This window comes from Aspergillus luchuensis, chromosome 2 (assembly GCF_016861625.1).
Source record: "Aspergillus luchuensis IFO 4308 DNA, chromosome 2, nearly complete sequence".
In the NCBI taxonomy this organism is placed as follows: domain Eukaryota; kingdom Fungi; phylum Ascomycota; class Eurotiomycetes; order Eurotiales; family Aspergillaceae; genus Aspergillus; species Aspergillus luchuensis.
Window position 1 is genome coordinate 1,131,241 of NC_054850.1, and position 23,642 is coordinate 1,154,882.

Genomic DNA, 23,642 nt, shown 5'->3' on the forward strand with positions numbered 1-23,642 from the left:
GGCACCCCCCTCCTTCTCGTCCAGCCTGGTCGAGCGGCTATTAGATGCTTCGTCTGTCCTCTCTCTCGGGGGTCTTTTAACAACCTTCTCATCCCACCTCCTCTCACTCGATCGACCTCGGCACGCTTGACTCGCAAGTCTCCTATCACAATATCCAAGCCTTGGCTTTTGTCTCCCAATTCTCTCCTCATGGTGCCTGTGTCCGTACCTCCAGGTCAAGGCGATGAGCACTGCTGCATATAGACACCGTCGTCGATGCCATTGTTGATACACTCGATAGTGGACTAAGTCAGACTATCTCTCTCCCTGGTATATTTTAGGTTCTTCGCGGGATTGGTAAGTTATCACCCCTTTTTGAAGGACTATTATTGACATATTATGTAGCGAGGGGCCCTCCATTTGGTTCCAGAATTTGATTCGATGGACCCGACGACAGGAAGACTCAAATAGAGACTAAAGGATGGACTGGTAGCCTCTTCTTGCATGTTTATTTTGCTAATAAATGTCCCTTCCATATTATTTTTGACGATGGAAAAAGAAAATAGCAAATACGATTAACAATATAAAAACGTTCTCTCGTCCAATTTGCACATAATTCAAGTCTTCTCTTGTCGTTGCGTGTAATTATTCCCGTGGACTGGTAACCTGGACAATCAATATTGGGATAATTCCACATAAAACGACAATTCCACTCATGAGCCCGGCCGTACCAGTGAAACCTAGAGCACGAAACATGTATGGGAAATAGAAAGGGCCGATCTAGATGTTCCTGTTAGCGAGGGAAAAATAGGCGCCAAGGTAGAGGAAGACGAACAAAACCATAAAGTAGCCTGATAACATTAAACAACATACCAATCGAGGCAGAGCCACTGGGCGAAGTATCGATGGCATACGCCGTGAGAATGGTAGATTGAATCTGATTGCCAAAGCTGGCAATGGCAATTCCCACACAGGGGGTCACATTCCAAGATTTCGCCCGCTCAAGTTGAAACCCCCAAATGAGCTGACCAGCAATGATAGTGAGGAAGCCAAGATAAGTCAACCAGAGGCGGTCAGCCGGACAGACTCGGCCTTTGCGCTTTCGATAAACCTTCATGAAGTAGTCGGACATTGGACCACCGATCTGCTCTCCAATTACGCATCCAATGATGATGGGGATGAACTGGAGACCGGTTTGTTGAGCATCGAGATGAAATTTCTCCCCAAACGTGAGGGGCATCTCGACCACGAAGACGATATTTGCATAGCAGAAGGTGATAGCAGTAGCTAGAGCTGCTACCAAGATTCGAGGGTTCTTGGCTAGGCGGAATGGAGACACAAAATCCGAGATTCTGACGGGACGCGCATCAAGTCGTTTGGGCAGCAGCAGCAACCACTTATTACTATTCGCGAACTTTCGGAAGATCGAGACCTTTTCTTCTTCGGCAGCATCATTCTCAGGTTCCATAACACGAAGCAGCGTCTCCCCGCCAAGGCAGATATAAGCGACTGCCTGCAAGAAATTGATGACGGCAAATATCCAAAATATGAATTCCACGCGAATGTGCTGCACCACGAATCCCATGATAAAGGGACCAGCCGGGGTACCGAGGATGGTCATCAAAACCCACCATCCCACCTTCCGGGCATATTCATCCGGAGTAGATAGTTCAGCCACCACTCCACTTCCAATTCCAATCGGTGGAGATATGAAAGCTGCAGTCAAAACACGAGTGATCATCTGGCTAGCGTAACTTTCGCACCGGGCGCCTCCGATATTGCACACCATACTCGAAAGGACCGAAAATATCAGGATATAGTGGCGGCCATATCTTTCTGTGATGACAATCCAGAAAATTGGTGCTATTCCAAGTAGTACGATCTAAAGACGGATTCTAATCAACAAACCTGGTCCCACTCTGGGAATTTTTACGGAACAAGATACTTACTTGAATGGATACCAGGTAGCTTGCGTCAGCAAGGGACACGCCATAAGATTCCGCCATTGAAGAAGTTGCTGGCACGACTCCTGCTGCCATGAACACAGAGATCATGGAGTGGAATGAGACCATTAGAATCATAGCATTCTTCTTCCATTGTGGCCAGTCGACAGCCTGGCGAGAAGTACTAGGTTCCATTGACGACGAAGGGACTGCTCCTTCCAATTGGACAGGAGGACCCGATTCACTTGACTCCAGATGCTGGAATCCGTTCTTTGGCTGAAGGTCGCCAGAGCCCGTGTCGCTCATGGTTGCGGGGAAGGATTGAAATTGGTCAAATAGAGATCTCTATTATCTTTGAATTGAAGCGTAGAGAGCTTGTGCCTGATAGTTTTGCTGTTGGAAAAACCCAGCCAGCCCACCTCCTTTTCTATCTATCCATATCTCACATACTTTACTATCTATACTAGGGTTTCCTACCGCGTCCTAATCTAGTTCAATGCGGGGTAAGAGTAGTCATTCCCCACAGCAATCAGTCAGTTTATAGTTTCGGTTCTCATCCCGGACTGTAATGATCCTAGTTGGTTCCCCGCGTTTCGGGACTAATCCCGTGTATCTGGGATGGCAGGTGTCTGATTGGGGCAGAAGGATCGGTAGATTGGCCTAAATATTCTAGGTTTGGGCCCCGGTTCCGCAAAATTGGCTCTCGCCCAATACAAGTTAATCATATCCCCAGAAGATCCGAGGAATAAGATGGGATCTATCCCGAGTGCTTAGACCCCACAACGGCACGCATATCTCGTGTGTTGTTCACCGCAATTGCATTCTAATCAACATTACTTTTACGAATGGAGTACAGCTATAGCGGAATCATGGTGCGTCAAGTCCAGCTACACCTTAAGAAGAGCTATGAGCATAGAGGGATGTCTCAAAAAGTTGGTATATCTGGTCATTTTTGATTTAAATTTCAATATCATTCCCCATCACACGAGGAGCAAAAAACCTCACAAAGTTAGGGTACTCTTCATTACCCAAGATCCATATTGCTACGACTTGTTGAAAAGGTTGTTCGCATTTCCAAAGTAGATCTTATCGCGTAGCTCTGGGTCAAGCGGGAAGCCATCTAGAATTTGCTTGAATCCAAGTGATTTGTCGGGGGACGCATAAGGAAAATCAGAGCCTATGGAATATATTAGCTAGTGACAAATAACAGCGAACATGGGAAAAAAGCCTTACCATAAGTAATATGATCATGCGGAATAACTTCGAGAACCAGGTTGAGAACGGCCTCGGAACTGGAGAGGGCCAAGTCAAAGTAGAATGACCGAAAGTCTTCCATGATCTCCTCGGAGGATTTCCCATAAATGCGGGCGGTTGCAGCGGCTTCCTTCGACACGGTGCAAATGCGCGTAATCAAGAAGGGCAGCGTTCCTCCGGCGTGGGAGAGAATCACTTTGCAGTCTGGATAACTTCTCTTGGTGTTGGTGATAATCATGCCGACAGCAGTTCTCGTGGTCTCATGGGGATAATCAATGGCTGGCTGCGGCAGGAGAGGGTTGACTCGAGTCGTATCAGCGGGATGAGTAGGGTGAATGAAGACCACGGCCTTTCTGGAATTCAAGCCCTCCCAGATAGGCTTGAATTCAGGGCTACCAAGGTATTGGTTCCCTGAACCGTATCTCGTGAATAAAGTCACACCTTCAGCCTTCAACACATCTAGGGCGTATTTGATTTCCGCCAGTGCGCCTTCAGTATCGAGAAGGCAAGGCAACGATGCGAAAAAGCCCCATCGCTGTGCATCTTCATCACGCTTGGCTGCAGCGTACTCGTTCGCCTTGCGGGCCAGTGCTCTTCTCTTCTCGGTCGTTGGGGCGATGACTGCCCCAGGCGCAGTCAGCGACAAGATAGCCTTGGTCACACCGATCTTATCCATGAACGCAATGTCGCCTTCGGCTGACCAAGAAGGTGTCGGCCAGCCAGAAGGGTCACCTCCAGCATCCTTGACAGCTGTGAAAATCTGTTCAGAATCGTATTCTTATTAGAAGGGGGTTATTGTGATATACCTTGAGCATAAAATTCGGGGACGAAGTGGTGATGGGTATCGATGAGACTCATTGTGAGTTGCAATTCTGTTCGCTGCTTGGTATTTTTCTATCATAGAGAGAAACGCAGACAGGCAGAATATATACCATCGACAGTGCAATAGTACCTGGTGTGAAGTGATCCCCACAATGATTATGCCGGGTTTCCGGTTGCCGACCTACCCGGAGTCAATTGTGGAGAAGTAAACACGGCTGGCCGATTTACTGCTGTTGTCATTTACAGTTTCGATGACACGTTCAAAGATCTGGCCCGTTAACAGATGCGTAACGCATTGACCACCAGGCATAATGGTAAGTAGGTTCGGGATATATCCCGGTGCTCGGGCCTCCTTCACTTCGTTTGGGTCAGTCCTTGTTTCCGCTACTGTATTACGTGTGTGCAGATCTTGACAGCACAATTTGACCTACAGCTCTGACCGGGCAGGTCCAAAAGTATACGAAATTCCTAAAACTCGCTGAATTCCATTGGACATTCCTTTCTAAGACTGCAAGAACTATTCATAGAGAGTAAATACTCTAATACATAGCTCGAACTCCGCTAAATATTATATTCTTACAGAATATAGCCGAGCTTTAACAAGTAGTACTGCGATTTTTCATCATCCAACATATCTGACAATTCCCATCACTATCCAACCTGTCGTTCTCACCACACCCCCCGACAGACAGATTGCTCTATCACGCCGGTCAGACCGTCTCACAGAGCGCCAGCACTAGAGCCTACTACTTGCATCACTCCCCTGAGACCCTCTCATCCGGCGATAAACAGAATACACATCTTGCACATTATCCTTCCCCCAACTAACCAGGAGCTTATTTCTCTGGACGAAGTCCATAGTATCCAGCATCTTCTCCTCCCTCCGCTCACATTCCGTATCCGAGAGCTCGCCATCAGCACACCGCAGATATACCCTCAACATATCGAAATGTTTATCCTTGGGGAGATGGAAGGTATTGTAATTCTTGTTGATTTTCCGGTGGATGGTAATGTCCCATGGATCTCTCCTAAGCACCAACCCAATTAGTGTACTTCACAGTCGGAGGAAAGGGTCAACTCACGTATCCAGCGACATACCCTCGGCGACCACCGCATCCCAAACCATCGCCACAGGCAACGCCAAATCCATCACAACCTGCCGAACAGGAACATCCGGCGCATACGAAAAGATAAAACTCTCGTCATCGACCAACAGAAACGCCTGCGGACTCTCCAGCACAGTCATTCCACAATCGCCCAGTATCTCCTTATCGAGCTTCGTATATGCCGAATCCTGCAGCACGATCTCAATCTCTGTCGGTGTCCATGCCATTTCCTGTAGGATTCGTCGCAGCATGAGCAGGAAGGCATGCTGGTAGGCACTTCGCTCCCTGGTGAACTTGTCAAGCCTGAGGTTGGTTATGCTGTTGCATCCGAAGGCGATGATCTTGCTGACGGGGCGTTTGATGGTGGGTAGCTTGCGCAGAGTCGCGAGCATGTTCTTGTAGAGAGCGCTGTCTGTCCAGGTGTGGAAGACGGTGTTGAAGCTTTCGTGCGCGGATGCTATTTCTTTCTTGGTGGGGTCGTAGTCGTCGTAGTCGTCTTCTTCGTCGTCCTCGTCTTCTCCGTCTAGACGGCGGAATTTGTGGCCTAGGGCGAGGTTCGAGTATAGGTGGGAGGGGTGGCGTTTTTCAGGACTGGGGGTGATGTAGTCTGTTGGGGCGGGGAAGAGTTCGAGGAAATGTTTCACACTGAATTTAGGGCCGATTAGTATTTGCTATTAGTAGATGATGATGAAGAAGAAGTAGAGGAAGCAATACGTACCCAACCATAGCTACACCCTGTTTATTGCGCTCAATTCTCTCCGTCATCACTTCAAACCCTACATCCGCGCCATCCAATGCAGAAATGTACACGATATCCCCCGGCTTACACCTCTCCACTCTAGCCTGTGCCTCCTGGATGGCTTCCTTGGTCCACCGGGGTGTCCCCTCTGGATATAGTTCCTTGTACCGTTGCGCCCTAAGGTGTGGATGCAAATCGGTCTCCGGCCCGCTAGGTCGTAGAGACGGCTGTAAGCCGATTTCAGAGGCGGCAAGGCTTTGGGTGGTATTCGTCGGCGGTGCCATGTCCATGGGGTCGCTTGAGGTTGTGGACGACGCGCTATCCTCGGACTCGTCGATGTCCATGGGATCTGGGGTGTACATAGTACTAGGAGTAGTCATATTGATTATATGGACTGTTCACGGGAGTGGAAGATCGAAGCTAGATTCGGCGAAGATGGGTGAATGAGAAGCTTGTTGATTCAATTGCTGGTATAGGCTTGATAGCTAGCGACAATGACGATTCAAGAAGGAGTTGCATGTTGGAGTAATTTATACTTGTTTTTGAGAGATGTGGAGAGGAAGACAGTAAAGGTAGGTTTCCAGGACAATTGACCATATTGCGGCTCTTCCCTGTACATTCACTGTCAGTTGGACTGCAGGTTGGGGGTCCTAAAGGTTATTGTTGAAACTAGGTTTCTAGGGGGATTTGGGATGAGAAAGAGAGCAAGTATGCTTTATATAGATGGTAAGTGCCGCATAATGATAGTGCAGCAGCTTAGACATTGAAAGTGAATAATTGTAAGAAGTATCATTGTTTGATGTTTAATGGAATAGTCATGATTTGTGCTAGCTTCTGTTTCACAATATAGAATGGCAGATAGTGACATGGGTGGCTTGCATTGCAGTATTAACTGTAGGCTACCGTGAATATTTCGCCTAGCTGGTATGCCGAGGTCTGTATGATCTGACAGTTAATGGGATGGATCACGGAAATTTATTCCGTTGTTCGAAAGTACCCAGAGGAAATATGTTCCGGGATAAACCAGAATAATGTTACACAAATTCAGCCCATCCAAGATGGATAATAATCAAACGACACATTCATACAAGGCTACTTCTGTCCAACACTCACAATCTGACCAGATTTATATTAAGTCACTTGAAACGAATGATATTCTCATTTTTTCCCACCATAGCTATTTGATGTAAATAGCTCATTGAATATTAAAAATCATAGCACCATGGTTCAAAGCTCGCAGATAAGATATTGCTATACCTCTGGCCTATGCCCTACTCATTCGCCTCTGTACCAGGACTCTGAGAATTCTCTGACCCTTGTGCATTTTGATCTGCAATCACTTTACCAAGCCGCCTAAGGTCATCAGTTACATCGTCAGGCTGAATGCACAACTCTAAAAAGGCGAGTTTATCCGACTCTTCATCCACCCTGTCCAGTGCTTGCTTCAAATCTCCTAGTGTCTTGATTTTCATGGCGAACATGGGCGGACTTTCCTCTAGCTCCTCATCTTCTTTGCTGGCATAAGGGTTATGCGACGGAGCGTGAGGTTTTGAAGAAAAGGAATTGGCTAATTGGACATAGTCCCAGTTTGCCAAGTAGTTATACGGCCCATCATGCATAGCAGTCTACTTCATTGTCAGCGATGTCCACGACTTGTTCTCATTGACTTGCCTCGATCTTATACCCCAGGTTATTGAAAATGAATATGACCGCGTTCGCTCTATGACGAATCATGCTGCTGACTTCTTGCGCTGTCATCTGAAATCCCCCATCACCGATGAGGATGATGGATCGACCTTGGGTCCGAGCAAGTTGGGAACCAAATCCAGCAGGCAATGCCCAACCGAGAGAGCAATATGGGAATTGTAGCTGGCAGTTGGCTTCAGGGGGGAGGAGAATATGATTAGCGATGAGCCATGACTCTCCTGCGTCGCAGAGCAACGTGTCATGCTCCTTTATAAGTCCCTGGATACTGCTGATTGCGCTTTTCAAGGTTAAGGGTGTCTCTGTGGTCTCCGTTTTGCCGGGAGGCAAGCAACCAGGCATTGGCTTAGGTCGCGGAATGGAATCGGTCTTCGGTTTCATTCCAGACATGATGAGCTGCGCTACCAGTGCGCCGATCTTCACAGGCTTGATGTGCTTTCCCTCGGGTAGCTCGACCCAATCCTTGTCCACACTAATTATGCGATAACCTTCTTGCTTATTGCTACTCATCAAAACATGAAAATCGGACCAGTTGCCACCGATGACTAACCAAAGGTCTGAGCTCATGACGATTTGCTCACCTTCTGGATTTATCATTCCAGCCCAAAACTGACCGCAGTACTGCGGATGGGATTCTTTAAAGCAACGGCCATCGGGCTGACAAAGAACCGCGCAACCAAGCTTGTCTGCTAGACGCTCAATATGACGACGGGGCAGAGATAGACCTGCTAGACTTCCAAGCAAGAGCACTGGCCTTTGAGACGAGTTCCATATACTTGTAATTTCTTCTACAGCCTCTTTTAATATGTGTGGCTGGCTCTTCAAGTTCACCTTCCGGCTCAGTGGCGAAGGTCGCGTGCATGCGGCGGAAGCCAGATCATTAGGAACCTCAATGTAGACTGGCATACTGGAGTCGAGACATTTACCTATCGTATCATCCAGTACATCAGAGGCAGTGTCTGCAGATCCGAGGCGTACAGATGCAGCAGTGACCCCTTCGAATGCGCGGAGAGCCTGGTCTTTATTCTTAGCGCTGGGAGCGTGATGCAGAAATTTGTCGCTTTTCACCAGGCTTGTGGTGGGACAACCGGAGAGTACAATCAATCTGATACTTTGCGAGCAGGCGCCTGATACGGCATTGAGAACAGACAGACTGCCTACAATGTAGGGAACAACGACAACCGCAATGCGGGCTGATGATACGCGGGCGTATCCATCTGCGGCATACCCAGCATTTAGCTCGTTGCAGCACGTCACCATACGAAGATTGGGATTCTTCAGCAGATTATCGAGGAGGAAGAAATTAGTATCCCCTAATAAGTTAGCAAGCGAGACAAGAATTCTGAATGATATACCAACCTGGTACAGCGAAGTAATCGCGAAGGCCTAGCTCCTCAAAGCGATAGGCCAGAAATGTGCCAATATTATAAGTTGTCTGATTGAATATAGGCCCAGACCTCGGCAAGTTCGCTACCATCTGAGGTTTGGGGATTGCTTCAGCATCAGGCATCTTGATGACTCCCTCGCCGAGCAATTGACTGCCATAACGTAACGGCGCTTCCGGGTATGTTCCTTCAGGTTTCCCATTCTGCATAGAATGGAGAATTTGAGGAAGCTGGTCCAGTGCGAAAACATAGCATGGTTGATAGAACCTTTCTTTGGTGGAAACAAGGATAGCATTTTCTATCTGTTCTCGAGTTCCCCCATAAGGTACAACTTTCACCTGCGCCATCCTTGACACCAACTTAGATATGTCAATGCCAATGGGGGTCCCAGGAGGCAAGCCCACAACGACAACTGTTCCTCTAGGTTGCACATACTGGGATCGGTAAGAAGGTAATTATATCAGGCGCTGCTTAGAAAAAGACTAACCTGAAGTGCTCCTTTGAGAAGTGATCCCGATCCCTCTATCAGTATTGCAGCGTCGGGCCCGTTGCCAATCATACCCTGGACTTCAGCCACCATATCGGCCGAAGAATTGTAGTCTATATAGTACTCGACACCAAGCTTCTGTTTATATAGATTATCACCATCATCGCCTGTAGATATGGCCAGAACTCGACAGCCACCGGCCTTAGCGTATTGACATGTCAATGTTGTTAGTCCACCTGGCGGTCCCGCAACAGCTTCATCGCGTTAGCTGTGGCCTATTAATCATAAGTATTCATGGAAAGACGTACCTACAAGGCTACCGGGCTGTGCACCACTCTCCTGTACCGCTCTGAAGCACGTTGTCCCGACGCAGATAATCTAATTAGGATATTAACGATCTCAAGGGTAATAGATGACGAGCCTGAGTTTACCGGAGCCACAACATCAAGAGGGACCTGTTTAGGGAGTCGCACGACATGGCATGCTTGGCTGATGCAGTATTCCCGAAAGGTACCATCAACTGAATATCCGGTCATCCGAGCGTGTGGGCATGAGACGTAATCTGATTGTTTATCTGCATCGCAGACACCACAGGTCCTATTGATCCACTAATCGAACGTCAGAAGCATACCATTCCAGCAGCAATGTTGGGTAGTACCTGTATACCGACATGATCACCAATCTTAATGTCCTTCACCTCGTTACCGGCCGCTACAACAATACCCGTACCTTCGTGACCATCTTACACCGGAAGTCAGTATAACGTGGGAAACCTTCAACAGCCGTGGACCTACACACCGACGCGATGTTTCTTTCTAGTGACATGATTTCCTAGAGTAGTCAGCGCCTGATGTCTTAGTCTGGGACTAGATGAGGTTAACCTCTCCACTGATGAAGGGCGGAGTGACAGAGCCCGGAGAACTTCAAGTTGACCAGTACTTCGTCCGGACCTGGGGATAAAGGGGGTTTGTTCCTGCATTCCCGACCTGATACATCAGCAGGCGAACAGAGCGACAAGTGTGCACAGAAAACTAAAGATCCTCACCAGTAGTAATGCGTGGCCGCCCGAACAGCTGAGGCTGTGGCATTGGCATTGTCTGAATCGGGGCCATTGCTGTTCCGATGTTTTCTTTGTCGAAGTATTAGGAAGAGTGAAAGCAGCAACAAGCGCTACTGCGAAAGAGAATGACGACCTGTGGCGACAGTCAAAGAACTGTAAACTCACCAGATATCAATTCCTCAGCCTGTTCTGCTAGCGAGTTCACCATCCGCCACCCCGGATCATGTGCATGTATTTATAAAATCCATGAGTACGTGAAGGCTGCGCACAGACATAGCATCATCCATAGGTAGGATCTCAAACCCCCTGATGACCTGAGTGAGTTCCAGAAAGAGTAAACACCTTAGAAGGATATACTTCTAAAAAACCTGGCACCCGCAAACATGGGGGAGAAATGAGGAAACAGCCCGCCGGGGGATCAAGATACATCCCAGGTGACTAAGCTTACATCACCTGGAGCTCGACAGGGAATTGGGAGTTAAAAAGTCATGGGACCTCACATTAATATGAACAGTAGCCAGAGTTGTATGCAAACTTCATGTAGAGCAAGTGGAGGGATTTATGTCCGATTTCACTGCCAGGGTAGAAGAGAGAAGCGATAACATTCGAATGCAACCAGGCAGACCCATATTCCATCTGCAGAAGTATGCCCACAAGCCCAATGCAGCAGGGTTACCTGGGGATCCTTGTCTACTAACTAGAGAGGCCTATGAATGAAGAACAGAAAATGCGCTCAACAGTAACTCATAGCAGCATATCTCGCGTATCACATGGCTATGGTCATTGTAGTCATGGTAATTCAGTTGCGCACTTCCTTGGCTAAGTTGCTGAGACTTGGTTGTGAGACATTTTGCTGGGATAGCCAAGCTTGATGGCCAGCTATCAAGGTAGACTAGACGTCCGCGTTACTACAAGAAATGATGACGAGCAAAGTGTCTGATACTCTCGGTTCCTGTCTGACCGCATGCTAGAGCAATTTCTTGCAATGACAGAAGCGTGAAAGGTGCGGACCGACATTTTTGGGCCAGTGTGAGCAGATTAGTTGCCTACGAAGCTACTACAGGGATGAACAGACAGGCGTCTGCTCCTCGGAAGACATCGCATGTACTTATGCGCTGTTTGTAGTTGATATCCTGGTTTTAGAGAGAGAAAAGGAGGCTCACGGAATCCTCGGAGGACTGATCAAACACTCCCTGGTAAGGCCTATTTTGGGAAGCTGTTGACCGCTTGTTCACTGCGCTGGTACCCGAGAAAGCGAGTGGGGGCTTTTGATCGGGAGGAAGAGCTGGGGTGTAATGAGAACTGTCCGTGGCTAATACATGCAGCTCGTGTCCGGAAGCTGGGGCCTGGTAGCTAGCTGCCTGGGAAATGAGCCATGCTTTTGTATGGATCACCGGGTGTGGATATGAGATAGTCAATGCAAACCCTGCAGTTGATGTTAAGCGCCATTTGAGCAGTCAGTTTGAAACCAGAGCCAACTCAGCATGCAACGCTGGGATATCATCTTGGCGAATGAATCTCATATGAACAATAGCAGAGTTGAAGGGTTTGCTTTTTGCATGCCGTGGTTACCATGACTAATTCGTCGACAGCCACTGGCAGCTGTTCGAAGTATGACTGGTTCTTAGCCAACTTTCGCCATCTGCGAGCCAGGAAATTGACTGATCATAACGTGCAAGCCATGAATTGATGGCAGATTGTGAGTCATCAACAAAGTATGTGCTCCAGCGTTAACTGCAGCTCAAGCATGGGGTGGCACATCTTGAATGAGGTCTCCGGTAGAGCAGACGGCAATTACGTAATTGGAAGAAGGGCTTGACCTCAAGCCTTATGAGGCGGCTCCAAACAAGCCACTCTATCACGAATGGTTCATGGCACCCAATAGACAAGAGCGTTGTAGTCGCAACAAGGTAGAATTAAGAGCAGCCAGGAGCCACACGGAGTCGCGGGGCCCGATGTGGTACGACGGGTGATTTCTGGGGATTTCGGGAGCGCCCTACGGCGACGACTGCCGGGTACCGAAAAAGGGGAAGGTCCCGGAATGAGCCAATCAGAAACTAGGGATTATTATCAAAATCCCCACTTGCGGAGATAAGGGCTGTCGCAATTTTTTTTTCTGCAGCGTCCAGGCCCGCAAAAGCAGATGCCCAATATGCAGGGCTCAATAAGCTGTCTGGCTGAAGACCCTTTGTATAGACCCTTTCTTACTATTTATACCGGCTTCCTGTAACCCGTACTGTATCTCTGCCAGTTCTCCTCAAATCGTGTGGGTGTACATCGAGCGCTTGTGTTAACGTTCTTATCCACCGAGGGTAATTCGCAAGCTACCAATCTGGGAATGGCTGATATTGAGACCCATGTCCGCCATAGCCTGGACCAGGGGGCCCACGCAACCATAGAGAAGTCGGCTTCACAGGTAATAGCAGCAGAGGAACAAGATGACACTTTCGACGAGAAATATCCAGAGGGAGGCCTTCAGGCCTGGCTTGTGGTCCTAGGGTCATGGTGTGCAATGGTTCCCTCAATGGGATTGTTGAATACCATTTCAGTCCTCCATGCGTGGACATCCACCCATCAGCTCTCAGAATATTCTGAATCCAGTGTTGGATGGATCTTTGGCGTCTTCAGCTTCTTCCTATATTTTGCAGGCGCCCAGGTCGGTATGTTTTATCCCAATATCCATATACCAAGATCATCCCAATTTCCACACATCAAGCGCAGCGGTTGATCTGATGATGCCGACAGGTCCGATATTTGACAGCCGTGGACCGCTGCCGGTCGTAGTCCCGGGGTCGATTGGTTTGGTGGTAGCAGTATTCTGCTTCAGTGAGAGCACAGGTTAGTCTTATTTTATGATTGTTCGAAGATGCCACTAACGCATAACAGAGTACTACCAAATCATGCTCTCTTTCAGCGTCCTAGGCGGCCTGTCGTCTTGCTGTCTCTTCACTCCTGCCATCTCCGCCATCGGACACTGGTTCAATGTCCGTCGTGGCATCGCCACCGGAATCGCCTGTACTGCTGGCGGACTCGGTGGCGTCTTCTTCCCCCTCATCATATTGTATGTCGCCCCGAAATTGGGATTCGCATGGGCCATGCGCATCATCGGGATAATTTGTTTTGTGCTATGCGGTTGTGCATGCCTTCTTCTAAAGACACGGCTCAAGCCCGACACGAAGCGTGGCATGGCGATCGACCTTCGCGCCCTCCGAGAGCCCAACTATGCCCTCACCACACTTGCAGTATGGATGGTCGAGTTTGCAGTATTCGTACCTTATACCTATCTCTGCTCGTACGGTTTATATGCCAATATCGGAGAGTCGCTCTCGTACAAATTGTGTATCTTCCTCAACGTCGGTGCCATCCCGGGACGCGCATTTCCAGGACTTCTCGCGGACAGATTCGGACGGTTCAACGTGATGGCGTTCACTGCATTAGTTTGTGCAATCATGACGCTCGCATTGTGGTATAATGCGGGCACAAACGATGCTGCCATTATCGCGTACTCGGTTATGTTCGGGTTCTGGAGCGGTGCGGCTATCAGCTTGACCCCCGTTTGTATCGCACAGGTGTGTCGAACGGAGGATATAGGCAAGCGAAACGGAACGACGTTCACTCTGGTGAGCTTCGGAACCCTGACTGCGATTCCTATTGCGGGGGCGATACAAGAGAGGGACGGAGGTGCTTTCTGGGGATTGATTCTTTTTGGCGGAATCTTGTATCTTGCGGCGTGTGCTGCATTCGTGGTCGCGAGGGGAGTTGCTGGTGGTTGGAGGCTGAGAACAAAATTTTAGAAGTACATATTCGAAACAAAACATAGAAGGATAATATAATAATGCATAGGAATACTAGTAGGGGATTCACTGTTGCGACATTGGCTGACTGAGTGTTTGTAATTGGAACAGGGAGGCTGGCAGACGGGATTAGGAAGACCCTCGCACCGCCTCGCTTTCATGTATAGACTGGCCTGCTCCGGGTGATGAGATTCCAATATCTCCTGTTATAGTGTCGCCAATTATAAATTGTCACTAATATCTATAAAGCGGAGTGAGGCAGGAGTAATCGGTTAGTATGAGGAGAGTAGCTAAGCAATTACCTCCTTTGCATTATTGGTTGCCTCAGGCACATACACTTACATGTTTCCTCTCCGGCACTCCCGGACCAAGTCGCAATTCTAAGCTAGTCTGGAAGCGGGATCTATTGCAATTACTCTGATATGGAGCAGTCTATATTCTGGTAGCATATAGTCCTGGCACCACCAGGCGTCCGGATTCGGAAAATGTACTGTCCAAGCGACTGAAATTGATCACATTACTGGGTGCTTCTGAGCTGTGGTAGGAACAGGGATGTCAGTAGAAGCAGTGCTGAGGAGAGTTTTTCAGGGAAGCGCCCTAGCCGGACTAATAGTCACTTGTTGTAACTTTCTGCTTTCCGGAAGATTAGTTTGCTTTGAGAGACAAGGATCATCGGCATGCCTCTGTCCCGTGTTCCCGATGGATGCAACCCCATGCCTCCGGCAAATGCTGTAAGAGAGACCAGGAGCTTGCATCACAATGCCTCCATTGAAAATGACTTCTCTGGAGCCGGGTTTAACTTAATGATCACTGCGTTGCACAGGATGCGAGTTCGTACACGCTAGCCTCAGTGGCGCGGAATGCACGTTCCCAGGGCTCGACTAATGCAAATGAGGATGCAACCCATTTGCCTTGTTGAATATGGCCACTCAAGGAGAAGCAAGACGAAGCCACAGTGGGTACACTGCATCCCGACGAGTTCCTCCCGGATACGTCCTTGAAGCAAGAATGGGGAATTGGCCTCACTCTGGCCTGAAAGTAATGCAAACTCTTTTAAATGGCATAGCTTGGACGCAACATCTGAGACAGACATCTGGTAAAAGTGACCTCGTAGACAATATTGGTGACACACCGCGGGAGGTGTGTGGAGTGTCGCGAACCGTATGACTCGAATATCATTACTACAACGAACGTATTGCTGCTTGTATCCAGGGGGTTCGGTGCCACCGATTGGTGGATAGGAGAAGTCCGGGAGCATTTGCAAGTGAAATTTCTCTTCGTGACTAGAGAAGGAAAAAGTAACGAGAGCATACCGTGCTCTCCGTCCTCGTAAGCTGGATAAGACTCGTTATGTCGGTGGGGGCAAGTTCACCAGGGCAGCCTAGCCTCCATTCTGATGACTGCAAAGTTGGCGTCCAGCTGGGTCATGATACGTGCGCAAGGTATCTCATGGTGGGTAAGCAGTACGAATCGAAACCTGTAGCGTCGACAGTGTGAGTACCCTGCTATCCGGATTGGGAGTTAGATCTCGCCAATCTCGAGGAGGACGAAAACCCTTACCTGCACTAGTCAAAGACGGCGAGAAATTGGTGGTCACTAAGAGACCAGACACACACACGGGCGCTTCGGAGCGTTTCAGGCCGCCAGAGAGAGTAGGAAAAGGAGACAGAGCAGAATGAGGACCTTGAGTGACCGGGAAGACACGTGAGTGCCACCAAGGTGCTCATGCTCTCAAGGTGCTCATTCTCTCCATTTTATAAGTATTCTGACTTTCAACACCCGCACAACGATTCCTCTCGTTTCTTTCCTTCCTTTCGGTCATGAATGCTGGTCTTCTCTCACCTGGCAGGTGTATCCAAGATGAGACGGATGAAGGAGGTTGATCATCATTCACCAACCCGTGATTAGAATCCACTTCAGGCGACGGCTGCTGACATTTAGCGTCTTTTCTGGTCAAGCCTATGGTGGGGAAGCAGGGTCAGGCAACGCTCCCTCACTAACCAAGGTTTAGCCATGCTACGAGAGTTATTGCAGGCTGTTATGTAACTCGCCATTCAGCTGCCTCACCCCACAGCCGACTCAAGCCAAATGAGGGGCTGCACCGTCATGTTTGGTGCAGCGTGGAATGGTCATGACGCGCGGATAGCGCAGGAAAATGGCACGACGGATGAAATTGGTTGCTCTGGAAGGACATAAATAGGCCCTCATGCCTCTGGTTGCTCGATCTTTTCTAATTAACCACAACTCAAGTCTCAAGTTCTCAAGCGAAAGCAAAGCCTTCAATCTCAAACTACTTTAGTACATCTTTACCGGTTTTATACCAACTCTGCCAAAATGTCTCCCTGCTCCTGCAACTGCTGCTCTGGCAACTGCTCCAGCTGCTCCTGCGCCTCTTGCAGCGTGAGTAACCCATATTTTTGAGCCACCTGGTCTTGTATACCGGCGAAACCAGAGGAAACTGACCTTGTAATAATTAGCATTAAATGCTGTCGATGCTCGCTCCCCGGCCATGACTTCACCACCGCGCCCCGGCCATCTATACCAATACCACCAATTTCAGGCTGCATCTCGGGCTTGAAGACAACACTTTAGGGTATATTGAGATGGTTGATGTGAAACACTTGGGTGCGCAACTGGGAGTGAATGGAATGTATTCATGATATGGGTTTATGATTTTAGTTGTCTTTTCTATCATGTCACCTACATATAAGCTTCAGGTGTGCCAAATACAATAGAAAAGGCTTTTTGGGAGGATAAACTTGTTCCGCAATAAACAGATAATCGTAGATAAAGTTGTCAAAAGGCAACGCTATGAAGCCTCTGCAGACTCCATGCAGATGCACGGGTCAAATGCATGTGGTGAAACGTTGGACAGCACTCCACAGGTTGATCGCAGTCGCGTTCACTATTTCGACCTCCACTACAGAAGGGTTCGAGACAAGCACGGGAATAGCCGCAAGGGGCAAGAGCTTCCAGATGGCTTGCTTTTTACAGCATGGAATGCATCATCCACATGTTGGCGGCGGATTCCGCATCGGAACTTTCCCCGATAGGAAGCATCCAACGTGACTCAATTGGCAGGATCCACGAACAGCCAAAGAGATTTCAGGCTTTTAGACTCTGAGGACTGGATTAGGGGTCTCAACTGTGTGGGCCTTTGCAGTTTGCGTCTGCCGATGGAGCTCTCGGTTAAGCTAGAATATGACTGCATCATCGCAGTGCGATTATGGGGCCAAGACGCAAGGGATATTTGACAGCGCCTCGTACTGCGTGCTGTACATGACATCTGCTATGATGATATTTCTCTGATATTGTTCAGATGTGTTGCTTCTGTATCGGTCTATGTCTTCTGTCTTCATTCCTGTGACCATGAGGTAGGAGTATCGACAACGATTAGGCTAACCAAGAAGGCAAACCGCAGCATTCGTGTAAGACATGGGGCTAAAGATTAGCGAGGACTACTAGTTCACGAGGAGCGAATAGAACTAGGAGGAATTATGTAGGAGACAGGCATCCATCGACCACTGTTTCGCTTGGGGTTAGACAGCGGCAACTTCGGATTTGTTTCCTGATCAGTTCGATCAACTGTGGCGTTTTCTAGTCGGCATTAAGCGCCGCAGGGTGGTCCACTACGAAGAAGGAAATTACTAAATCTTTATGAATGCGTCTATTATCCATCTAAGACAACCCTGGATAGGAGCCATGCGATTGGATTAAGATGGTGGACTGGTGTGAGTACCTGCTTGGTCGCCGAGAAGTGAGCAAATAACTTACAGCGCCAGTCGGGGGACATCCGATATCACGCTGAATCTGGGTTTGGGCAGCAGGGGCACACCAACCAGGCTATGCACGTAGTAGAGAGGGGGCGGACAATGGATCGGGCCAACCGGTGGCATGCGCGACGAGGGAAGCGGTACCTTAGTGGAGGTCTAGCCCGGTTGAGGTGGGCTGGGCTTAATCTCTTCCGCCGACCATCGTCCTCGCTTCCTCCCCACCCGTATCCACGGCACCTGTCTGACAGCCCATCACCATCACCCTCATCATTATTACCAACGTTCTTCCTCCGCTGACTTTCCACCAAGGTCCTACCTGCTACAAATCCCTCTCCTGATTTTGTTTGCAGCGTGAAGTGAATGGTGGTGTGATGGTGACAGTCTGATGATGGCCATACTCGATTGTCTCATGAAGAAGAAGATACCCCTGCTCTTGGAGCGATATTCTTGCATGAAGATGATGCAGAACGTGGGATTTGACAAATGTAGTTGACTCAATCATTGGCTAACACTCGCCAAAGCAATAGTCAGACAGATAAGTTAAATGAATAAACGAGTCAGAGGCAGGCTACCTTGTTAGTGTCGGGGACCGGGCCTGTCCACGCTCTCAAGGTCCTCACAAGGTCCTCACCTGGAAAATCTCTGCCACGCACTTCCATTATATAAGACCGTGACGCAACAATGGCCAAACTGAGGAAATGATCAGAGCCGTCAATTCTATTCTCTCATCTTTCAATTATCTGAGTGACATACAATCTCAAGATTCTCAAAATGTCGTTCAATCCTAATGATGTTGACCTCGACACGGCCGACCCAACGGAGATCATTTGCTATCTCAACAAGTCAGAAAATGACTACAACGGCCAGCTGGGCGCCCGCATTTCGGCTATTTTCGTGATCTTTGCCGTTTCAACTGCAGTGACCTTCTTCCCCGTCGTCGCCAAGCGCATCCCCAGGCTGCATATCCCACTCTACGTCTACCTCTTCGCTCGTTACTTCGGTGCTGGTGTTATTATTGCAACAGCTTTTATCCATCTTCTGGACCCCGCATACTCCGAAATCGGCCCGCAGTCATGTGTTGGAATGACCGGTAACTGGGCAGATTACTCCTGGTGCCCTGCGATCGTTTTGACTTCGCTCATGTGCATTTTCCTCCTTGACTTTGGTGCTGAGCGTTATGTCGAAGTCAAGTATGGCGTCTGCAGAGAGGACCCCGAGCCAATCATGACCAGTGCAGTGGATAACTCGACTGTGGACAAGGCATCGCCCGGAAACTCTAGGAAGAGCGAGGCTGATGTGGAGGAGTTGTCCACCACTGACACATTGATCGAAAGGTCCTTCAAGCAACAGATTGCCGCCTTCCTCATTCTCGAGTTCGGTGTTATCTTCCACTCCGTCATCATTGGTCTGAACCTGGGAGTTACCGGCGACGAATTCGCGACTCTCTATCCGGTCCTTGTATTCCACCAGTCCTTCGAGGGTCTGGGTATCGGAGCTCGTATGTCCGCCATTCCTTTCCGCAAGGGCAGCTGGCTGCCGTGGATCCTTTGCAGCTTGTACGGATTGACCACGCCCATCTCGATCGCTATTGGCCTTGGTGTCAGAACTACATACAACTCTGGCTCCTACACTGCCAACGTGGTCTCCGGTGTTCTGGACTCCATTTCTGCCGGTATCCTCATCTACACTGGACTGGTTGAGCTTTTGGCCAGAGACTTCCTCTTCGACCCCCACCGCTCCCAAGACAACAAGAGACTGGCATTTATGGTCATCACCATGCTCTGGGGTGCTGGTATTATGGCTCTTCTCGGAAAGTGGGCTTAAGGTCAGATGAAGGTGTTGTTGTGAAATCGTGTGTCGCTTCTGTTAAGATTCCGTCGCTGGTTCTGATATCCGTTGCTCATGCAACCTTCTTCTTGCTCATATTGCGCCCATTTGCTGTTCGAAATACCCTTGCATTCTATTCCAAAATTCTTTGTCATGTCCACATATGTATGGAGGATAATAATTAGCTAGGACGAAAGTGCTCAGACTGATAAAGATTTATTTTCCCTCTGTCAACATAGACCTGCACATCTACGTACTCTTCCATGAACTAAAGTGACTTTTATCTCGATAATCTACTACTTATGAGATAGGCTTCTATGAATGAATAATCAAAACCTCGAGCTGGTCGAAGAACAAAGGTTCCTCCTGTCTACTTCAGTTTCTGGCTTAGATCTAATTCGAGGGAAGATGTACCGTCGAGAAGCACGTGCCACCTTAACTGTCTTCCAATTCTGCTAGTACTCGTCGCCTACTCAGTACCAACCAAGCTACAGATATGCTGAGACTTTATCGAGGCGCGCCCCCTTCTCCAAAAGACATTGAACTGTGCACATATTGAACAGAATGTGGTCCTACTGAAGCTGATTGAAGGCATACCATTGTGCAACAGATTCCTTCGAGGGTCTACTACAGACAACCACAGCAACATCGTGTTTTCCACCATCAACCATTCAAGCTAAGTTAGTTTCTTTCAATCTCCATAACACTTCAACTGTTTTTACCCTCATCATTCCATTCACGTCCGCATTGACTAATCAGTATCTTCATACCAGGACTCTTCCAATCACCTACACCACTCGAGATCCCACCGTGAACATCCCAACCAACGCCCCTTTCAGCTACTCAACAACAACCTAACTAGAAGGCGCCGTATCCTTGACAGTGGGATAATAATACCCACTCTCATCCAAGCTCGACGTATCCCAATACACCTGGTAAACATCGGTGACATTGGTCTCCTTGAGACGGAACACATCACTCAACTCGCCAGACGACTCCTCCCACATGAGATAAGAGGCATAGAAGAGGAAGTTATCAGTGACGGCATCAGAAGGCGTATCGATTCCGTTGCCGGTGAAACCAACAGGCAGGATCTCGTCGGCCGTGGGACGGATATAGAACAGGGTGTCGGAGTCGAGGGTGACGCCGTCGGTGGTGGCGGTGGTAATTAATTCGGTGTCGGTGATGACGACTGCAGCATGGTTAGTGAGATTGTTCTGTGCATGTGGTTTGGAAGGAATGCTGACAGGTGACGTCGGTGGTGACGGATCCATAGGGCCAGAGAGATGAGTCGCCGGCGTAGGCGAGACCTGATGCGAATGTCAGCATGTTATTTGGAACTGAGTTGAGATGACTATGTACCATCGGAATAGAAGAACTTGAGACCGGAAGCGGCGACACCCCAGGCATACAGACTGAACGATCCGCTAGGGTTGCGCTTCTCAAGGTTGGATTCGATCTTTGCAGACGGGGCGGCAAGGGCACCAGCGGCCAGAGCCAAGGCGGAGATGATGGAGGACTTCATGGTGAGCAATACTAGTCTTTGAGTACTGAAGACTTACGAGAAAACTAGATACAATGTTGACGAGAGAACAGTCCCGCTTTATATCCTCTGGTCATCAGCGAGGGAACTATCTTCACCCAACTGCATCAGCCCCACCATGCAACATGATTGCCTAAGCTTAAGTTCCTTAGGGATTTGGGGTCCATAAACAAACCAATTACAGACTGAGGACTCTTATTCTGTTATTTCTAATCTCGTATAGACTATAGGCATACGTATGCAGACCAACTGTATACGGGATAGCGGCGACTAGCGCTGGGACTCCCGGCTTGGCCTCAAGAGCCTTCGGAAGGACATGGACTGAAATATATACGCTCAGGTGCCATTTCATGATTTGAAGATGTCACGCGGCTGATTGTTTTACAGACACTCACTCATTGGTTGGTCGTTCGTATTATGCGAACCACACTGGCTGGAATGAAAGAAATGTACGATTTGTGATGAAGCTTTACGAAACAAGAACAATAGCCTCACCCCACTACAGCTCTCCTCGACCTTGCGATGAGGCGAAAAGTGGAGATTTTTGCAAATATGCCCACTTAATAATCTTTATCTAATCCGTGCGAACCAAGTTTGACGGTGGGCCAGAGATCTAGATCGCAGCTCAACATCGGAAATCCCGAGATTCTGCAGACATTCCAAATATATTGCTATCCTGCAAGCCAATCGAGCTTTCTCTGTTCCATACATCAGCACACACTGTTCAATTCCACAATGACATCACAAAGTACTATTCATCAAACGTCTATATTTATAATGTATCCATAATAGCATCACCCAACAGGTCCCCCTACTCAGGCACCCCCCTCAAAGTCACCACCGTATCCCTCACACTCTCCCTCAACCCGCGATAAACCAGCCCCAAATCGCCCACCGACGCCGAATTATCAAACCCATACTTCGGCCCACCCTCCGGATACTCCCCATCCCTCAACGCCTCCCCCCCTTCCGGCAACCCCCCCTTAACCTCGGGAAACTCCTCCCCCAGAACCTCCACAATCTCCCTATTACAAAACGCCCCGGCCGTCAAAAAGTACCTCTTCCCATCCGTCACCTCCCCCTTCTCCAACGCCACCGCATGCGCCATCGCCGCATCCCTCACATCCACCCAAAACGCACTCCCCGTCGCCGGACACTTCTCCCTAAACTTCCCCGCCACGAAATCCCTAATCCTCGTATTCGACGTATTCACCTCCCCCAGATTCCTCAACGACCCAGGCACAACCGGCCCGAATATCAACGACGGATTCATCACCGTCAACCCAAAGCTCGGCTTCTCCCTCTCCATAAACCCCCACGCTTCCCGCTCCGCCAGCGCCTTACTCGTCCGATACCCAGCCTGCCCCTGCGCATTCGCAGGACTAACCGCCTCTTCCCAGGACACGTTATTCCAATCCTTCTCGGAATACTTGCTCCCCGCAGGTTTATGGGGATTCCACATCGCCGCGAACGACGACGTAATCACCACTTTCTTCACCGTAGGTGCGTACTTCTGCACGGAACTTAATATCCCGATGGTGCCATTGACAGCTGGATCTAACATGTCTTTCTTGATATTGTCGATGCTGTAGTGGAACGGACTCGCTGTGTGGATTACACCGGTGAGTGGAGGGTCATTGACCACGGCGGAGTCGAATGCCGAGAGGAGGGAGATGTCCGGGACGATTTTTATTATAAGTCGGTGAGGTGGGATGTCAGGTCGGATGGATTGTACCTGCGAGGCTTTTTCGGCGCTCCGCACGGTCGTGATTATGTTGTGGCCTCGTGAGAGTAGGATGTCGATTAGTGTGCTGGCGAGGAAGCCGGTGCCGCCGGTGATGAGGATTTGGGACATTTTCTTTCAATGGTTTCTTTCGTTGGTAGTAGTTTGATTGATTTGGTTTGGTTGGATGGTTGGAGAACGAGAATGAATATTCACGATTTGAAATGAGAGAGGGGATGGGTGGAGATGAGTATTTATACCTTAACATTATTCTCTGAATGTTATTCCGTACAATTGATAATCTGAAAGTAAGCAAACACATATGTAGTGATAACACCGACCCTTATCACCGCATACGTCCGCTCCCATCGGGAGATTAGCGTGTGGGTCGGGGTTTATGCTAAGCTCCGTGTACCCTACCTGTCCGTATCCGTGTCCAATTCGGTTCGGTTCATTACTAAAAGTAAGACTGTGTAAAGATCGGGCTATTTGTTAATAAGCTG

The 23,642-nt window shown here is 48.9% G+C and overlaps 8 protein-coding genes across 8 annotated transcripts; 2 read left to right on the forward strand and 6 right to left on the reverse strand.

Moving 5' to 3' along the window:
- Nucleotides 1–624: 624 nt before the first annotated feature.
- AKAW2_20350A (uncharacterized protein) lies at nt 625–2,228 on the reverse strand (the record flags this gene model as incomplete). The annotated part of the gene is made up of 3 exons (XM_041685053.1): nt 625–759; nt 815–1,861; nt 1,929–2,228. 3 exons carry the CDS (start codon nt 2,226–2,228, stop codon nt 625–627), a joined length of 1,482 nt encoding a protein of 493 aa, XP_041539176.1.
- A 737-nt stretch (nt 2,229–2,965) lies between these two features.
- Nucleotides 2,966–4,034, reverse strand: AKAW2_20351A (amidohydrolase family protein; the record flags this gene model as incomplete). Its single annotated transcript, XM_041685054.1, has 3 exons — nt 2,966–3,099; nt 3,156–3,926; nt 3,983–4,034. 3 exons carry the CDS (start codon nt 4,032–4,034, stop codon nt 2,966–2,968), a joined length of 957 nt encoding a protein of 318 aa, XP_041539177.1.
- Nucleotides 4,035–4,734: 700 nt separating this feature from the next.
- Nucleotides 4,735–6,187, reverse strand: AKAW2_20352A (SRR1 family protein; the record flags this gene model as incomplete). The annotated part of the gene is made up of 3 exons (XM_041685055.1): nt 4,735–5,026; nt 5,081–5,749; nt 5,823–6,187. 3 exons carry the CDS (start codon nt 6,185–6,187, stop codon nt 4,735–4,737), a joined length of 1,326 nt encoding a protein of 441 aa, XP_041539178.1.
- Nucleotides 6,188–7,114: 927 nt separating this feature from the next.
- AKAW2_20353A (uncharacterized protein) lies at nt 7,115–10,244 on the reverse strand (the record flags this gene model as incomplete). The annotated part of the gene is made up of 8 exons (XM_041685056.1): nt 7,115–7,468; nt 7,554–8,860; nt 8,907–9,366; nt 9,420–9,673; nt 9,728–9,797; nt 9,851–10,027; nt 10,078–10,160; nt 10,214–10,244. 8 exons carry the CDS (start codon nt 10,242–10,244, stop codon nt 7,115–7,117), a joined length of 2,736 nt encoding a protein of 911 aa, XP_041539179.1.
- Nucleotides 10,245–12,817: 2,573 nt separating this feature from the next.
- Nucleotides 12,818–14,273, forward strand: AKAW2_20354S (uncharacterized protein; the record flags this gene model as incomplete). Its single annotated transcript, XM_041685058.1, has 3 exons — nt 12,818–13,139; nt 13,225–13,317; nt 13,366–14,273. The coding sequence occupies 3 exons, from the start codon at nt 12,818–12,820 to the stop codon at nt 14,271–14,273; spliced, it is 1,323 nt and encodes a 440-aa protein (XP_041539180.1).
- A 4,544-nt stretch (nt 14,274–18,817) lies between these two features.
- On the forward strand, nt 18,818–19,870 carry ZRT1_1 (high-affinity Zn(2+) transporter zrt1; the record flags this gene model as incomplete). Its single annotated transcript, XM_041685059.1, has 1 exon — nt 18,818–19,870. One exon carries the CDS (start codon nt 18,818–18,820, stop codon nt 19,868–19,870), a length of 1,053 nt encoding a protein of 350 aa, XP_041539181.1.
- An 857-nt stretch (nt 19,871–20,727) lies between these two features.
- AKAW2_20356A (uncharacterized protein) lies at nt 20,728–21,398 on the reverse strand (the record flags this gene model as incomplete). The annotated part of the gene is made up of 3 exons (XM_041685060.1): nt 20,728–21,065; nt 21,121–21,183; nt 21,236–21,398. 3 exons carry the CDS (start codon nt 21,396–21,398, stop codon nt 20,728–20,730), a joined length of 564 nt encoding a protein of 187 aa, XP_041539182.1.
- An 829-nt stretch (nt 21,399–22,227) lies between these two features.
- AKAW2_20357A (uncharacterized protein) lies at nt 22,228–23,271 on the reverse strand (the record flags this gene model as incomplete). Its single annotated transcript, XM_041685061.1, has 1 exon — nt 22,228–23,271. One exon carries the CDS (start codon nt 23,269–23,271, stop codon nt 22,228–22,230), a length of 1,044 nt encoding a protein of 347 aa, XP_041539183.1.
- Between the last annotated feature and the right edge of the window lie 371 nt (nt 23,272–23,642).